Source organism: Solanum lycopersicum, chromosome 7 (genome assembly GCF_036512215.1).
Source record: "Solanum lycopersicum chromosome 7, SLM_r2.1".
NCBI classification, from domain to species: domain Eukaryota; kingdom Viridiplantae; phylum Streptophyta; class Magnoliopsida; order Solanales; family Solanaceae; genus Solanum; species Solanum lycopersicum.
The window spans coordinates 5989321-5994793 of record NC_090806.1 but is presented as its reverse complement, the minus strand read 5'-3'; the positions used below and the strand labels follow the sequence as shown (position 1 = coordinate 5994793).

The 5473-nt window shown below is 26.3% G+C and overlaps 1 protein-coding gene across 1 annotated transcript; it reads right to left on the bottom strand.

Moving 5' to 3' along the window:
* Positions 1 to 772: 772 nt before the first annotated feature.
* Positions 773 to 3738, bottom strand: LOC138337193 (two-component response regulator ARR18-like). Its single transcript, XM_069286825.1, has 5 exons — positions 3603 to 3738; positions 2854 to 3285; positions 2625 to 2701; positions 1126 to 1866; positions 773 to 832 (listed from the first exon to the last, which is right to left on the bottom strand). Exons 1-5 carry the CDS (start codon positions 3736 to 3738, stop codon positions 773 to 775), a joined length of 1446 nt encoding a protein of 481 aa, XP_069142926.1.
* Between the last annotated feature and the right edge of the window lie 1735 nt (positions 3739 to 5473).

Here is a 5473-nt window from a genome sequence, read left to right as displayed (position 1 = left end):
ATTGAGGATGTTATTGTTGTTTGTAGTGTTCGAGCCCCACCTAGGTTTAATGCTCTCATGTCTACTTTCAGAATTAGTTGTTATTGAGTAGGAGCTCTTTGATGTACTGATAGCTAACTGTGTGTTGTTAAGCTATGAAGATTGTAATCATTTTCGACATTGGTGATTAATGAAACTGTTAGTTATAAAAAAACACAAATTTAGTCATTTTTAGTAACATGTACCTAATAGGTAATATAAAATTTTACTCTTGAACGGAGGTCTTGGGTTCTAATTCTAAGTACGGAGAAAATCATGTTTAGAGCATTATTTTTGAAAGGATCTTACATTATACAATTTAAATTTATTCGAAACTGCAATGCAGATTCCTAAACCAAAAAAAACAAAGTTGAAAACTAAACAAAAAATGTAGAACTTTTGGGTGAAAATAAGACCAAAACTAATGTAATTCAAACAGTTAAGGGGCATTTAAGCCCTTCTTCGTTTGACAAATAACACCAAACTATGCCTCCAAAAAAGTGGATCGGATTTGTCAGTTTTAGTTCAATATAATTGAACCTTCAATCAAATCCACTTGAATCATTAATTATATTGACGCGCATTATTTATTGAAACTAGTAGATCTTGACTATAATTCAAAATAATTAGAATTTTAATTTAGTTAAGTTTTGCTATCCAAATCTAAAAAAGATAGAGTACTAGATAGTCTAGAAAAACAAAATGAAAGATGCAATTTCATTTTTCTCCATAGAAAGCATCAAACTGCATTGGATCAAGTTGAAGAATCATCAAGAAAACTTGTTATCTCTGGAAATTGAGCACTCGATGTTGCCTGCATATAAAGATATAAATATATAACACAATTATTTTTATTTAAAAATTTATATTAAATTCAGCTAATATAAATAATCAAACACAAAATAGATATAATATCAATTAATTTTATATCAAGATTAGTAATTGAATTTCGATATTTGAACTACCCCTAATGTTATCAATCTTCAATGTATAAAAAAGTTCTTTTTCAAAAAATAATTTATTTTTAAAAAAACTACCATTGTGACAAACATAGATAAGTAGATAGTAAAATTGCAACACAAATAAAGTTAAGATAGAAGCACTGACCATATTATTGAAGTAAACTTGATTAGAGGCACTATCATGTTCATTGGGTAGATCGAAAATTGGAGATTCATCATTCAAAAAGAGAAAATCCAAATCATCGGAATCAAAATAAGCATCAGAATCCATCATCTCACTTAACTCACTTCCTTGAGTATCACTCTTATGTAATGTTGTGATAACATTATTGGTCGGTTGAGCCATGTTTTGTTCACCAATACGTTTCTGAAAATCAATATTTTCTACTCCCAATCCATTCATTGTACGTGCATACGCTTCTAAATCCAAGGCATAGTCATTTTGAGCATGATGAATTTCATTGTTAAATTCTAGCTCGTGTGTATAATCTGCGCTCCCAATATTGGATCCTTGCAATCTCCATAATTCGGATAAAGGTTCTTGTTGTTGTTGTTGTTGTAGCCCAGCAAGATTATTATTTTCTGCAGATGATGCCAAGGAGGTATAAAATGGGTTGAGGTACTGGGGATCAACTTGAAGTTGTTGGTGATAAGGCTTCTGTAAATTTGAACTCTCTCCTCTAGAAAAAATATTAATATTTGATTGAAATGGAGTTTCTAGACCTCTTTGGATTTGTTGTTGTTGTAGATTTGTAACATTCATTTTAAGATGAGACGTCGTCTCAAATATTCCAACGCTAGAATCACTTGAGATTCCTAATTGACTTGATGAATCACAAGTAGATTTTCTCTTCCTTGGAGCTTTCCAAGTATTGTTACGACATTTCTGTAAAATTTTAAAAAGAAAAAAAAGATTAATAGCAAATTATTGTAGGAAGAACAATTGTTATACTAAAAAGGATATCCAAAGGTTGACATATATTTTTACCAATATATGTAAATAGATCGAATAATATATTGTTTTAACTAAGGAAAAGCTTTTTTAATTTGCATGACCGCAAAAAAAAAATATATTAGTCAAAAAAGATAACAAGAACTTATTATTTTTTGATAATAATTGTGAATACTATCAGTTACATAATTATTTACAACTCAAAAAGAATTATTTTTTTTTAACTCTCAAACAGAAAAACCAAAACCAACATATAGTTACAGAATTGTTGATATATAGCTAACCATTTGGTGGATATATAATTATGATAATTTTGGCAAAATTGACATTTATATCATTTGAACTAATTTGAGATGATTGTGTTTTAAGAAAGAAGTCATTACTTTCAATAATAATATGTTTTAAGTTATAGGTTAACAATAAATATCTCTCAAAAAAGATACAAAATTAAAGATAGATGATAATATTATTGAGTCAAATATTCTTTTGATAAAAATTTTAATTACTAATGATTTTTATTAATATCTAAATATTCATTGGCTAAAGTGATATAAAATTTTATTTTATGAAAAACGACTTCCCAATTTTTTTCCATAAAAACATCTTCTTGATTTGTCCTTTTAGCATATACACACAATTGTTACATACATATTTTACCACTAAGATAATTTAAGGAAATTCAAGAAATGTACCTGCAGGTGACTAGCTACTTGATATCGAGTAAGACCAGGTACATTCATCGCCTCAAGAATATAAGTTGGAAAACATCCTACAAAATAATTCATAACAAAGAAAATTCACTTTCATTTAATATATAAGAAAGACGAATAAAATACAATTATTAGTTTGAGCATCTTATTTACAAGTAAGTTAACCACGACTATAAGTATGAAGTAATAAATAATTGTGAAGTAAACTCACTGCCATCATTAAGTTTGTTCACAGCTTTTTGAAATTTGTCATGAAGATCCTCGGTCCATACAATACGAGTCTTCCTTCGAATAATAACCTTAGTAACACTGCTCTGACTCTTATCTTCTTCAATCAATTTTTTACCTCTCTTTCTCTTTAATTTGCTCTTTTCATTCGTCCCAACATCATTTTTAGTCTCATGGATATCATTATCTTGCTCATCTATATCAATAGACGCATTACTTTTATCTACATATAGTTCTTTAACAATGGTATTGTTATCAATGACATCAATAACCTTTTCCTTTTGTATATTCTTTTGCAACACAAGTTGCCACATGTGCTTCACAATTCCTTGGTCAACTGGCTTTTGCATGTAAAAATAAGCACCACTTTTAAAAGCTTTCTTTGCGGAGCGTGCATCATATTCATTACAAACACCTGCATTGTTATTTTTTAAAAAAGTAACCATTAAAACTAAATTATATTGTAAATACTATGAAAGGGTTATTTGGCTTTAATCTATTTTAATAATATATTTTTACAAAAACAGAATTATCTTATCACTGAAAGTAAGAGAATTTATGACTCTAAATAACACATTAAAATTCATTGCTAATCCTTATTGACGACATGTTATCAACAAAAGCTATGTAGTTAAGGGTTATTTAGAGATACTAAATTAAAATACAGTTTTGATATTTAATTTTTTACAGTATACTAAATGTCATAAATGAAGAGTAAAATTAAATACTTACAAATTGGTACTATATCTGAGACAACCGCTTGATCCAAAAGTTGAAATGAAAGCAAGTCGGGTGAATTCATATTGATAATCATCAAATCGATCTTTTCCTTTCCCTTCAAGAGCATTGACATTCCTTGTGAAGCCATATCAACTGTCCTAACTATATCAATGCATTTTAATAAATTAATGAGCAGAACACAGAAAATTAAAATTATACAAAAAGTTATAATGAAAAATTATTTATTTCTCATAATAAAATTTAACTATAAAATATCATATTAGTATTTTTCAAATATTGTGAATATTGTGTAATGTCTCGCAGATTAAAGCACAGAATGTAATTTAATTACCATTAATACTGAATAATAATATTTGTCAAATCTCTTAAGTAGATTCAAATATCCTTATTTTAAATTATGAAAATAACTAATTTATTTCTCTATTTATAAATAAATTTATAAAAATCAAATTCAAGTCTTAATTAAATTTTCATTTAAAGAATCTAATTTATTTACTCCTTCCACTCTTTGTCACTCTAGATCGATTAATAAAGAATATTTTCTTCTCTTTTTCTAAAAAAAAAAAATCAAGCGCGAAACACAATTATAAGTTTATTAAGTAGGTAAAATGATCGATATAAATTATGCCTCCTCTGGGATATTAGATGAAATTGAAATGAAAAAATAAATAATATAATTACCACATCCGTTAAAAATAATATAGATTTCTACTAAAAACTAATCAAGTGTGAAACAAACTTATGAAAAATCTACAAAAAAATAATAATCATATATCATCTGATTAAAAAACATAAACAAATTTTAATAAAGTTGTCATTCTAAATTTTACTTATTTGGGTTCAACGTCTCATAATAATTTTAAAAATTTTTGAAGTGAAAGTATTTTTTGTCCACATCCTAACAAGACAACATTTTTTTTATGTCAAAGTCAATAACAATAATAATAATAATAATAATAATAGTAAAATTGACTCTCATTGGTTTCTTTCTTTCATTAGTTTCTTTTTTTCTCTTTCTTCACATTGTTTTTATCGTGGACCTTTACAAATGGAATAATATATTTCTCTAGAATATAATTAAATTTGTTTAAATTAAAGATCTATATCTTAATTAAAATTTATATCTGAAGAATTTAATTGATTTTCTCTTTCAACTCGTTGTTGCTCTAGATCAATTGAAAAAAGAATATTTTCTTATCTTTTTATACAAAAAAAAAATCAAGAGTAGAACACATATATGTAAGTTGATTAAGTAGATAAAATTAAAGGATGTGTATTGATTATGTCACTTCGAAGATATATGATAAAATTGAAATTAAATGATAAGAAAATTAATATAAACTACCACCATCACTAAAAATTATGTTGATCTCTTAAAAAAAAAACTAATTGAATGTGATAAATCTATAAAAGAAATTACAAAAAGAGTCATTTAGTAACTAGTTATAAAAATATAAACAAGTGAATTAGAAACATTGTTATGACGATGAGAAAAACAAATTGAAGATCTAGAAAATTAATGAGATCTACAAGGTGATTTATGTAAAATAAAAATAAAACGAGATAACTAGTATCATATTAATAAAATCTAATATAAAATTAAGTTCTATATGTATTTTATGAAGTAATGCATATTTACCTCTATATTCGTGAGACTCGAGTAAATGAACCATCTCATTTGTAAATTCTTTATTGTCATCAATCAACAACACTGAAACTTGATTTATCATATCATGATAAAAACCGTTTATTGAATTCTTTATCATTGAAAATTTTGTTCTTAAAAAATACCAAGAAAGGGTACTTTTTTTAGTTGAAGGAAGCTCTAATTTGGATTGGTATATATAGCATTCTCCCCAAGT

Coding starts and splice junctions, on each gene's coding strand:
- LOC138337193 (XM_069286825.1), bottom strand. CDS start 3,738: ATGGCTTCACAAGGAATGTCAATGCTCTTGAAGGGAAAGGAAAAGATC. Junction 3,286..3,602: donor CTCAGATATAGTACCAATTT/GTAAGTATTTAA, acceptor ATAACAATGCAG/GTGTTTGTAATGAATATGAT. Junction 1,867..2,624: donor AAGTAGCTAGTCACCTGCAG/GTACATTTCTTG, acceptor AAAATTTTACAG/AAATGTCGTAACAATACTTG.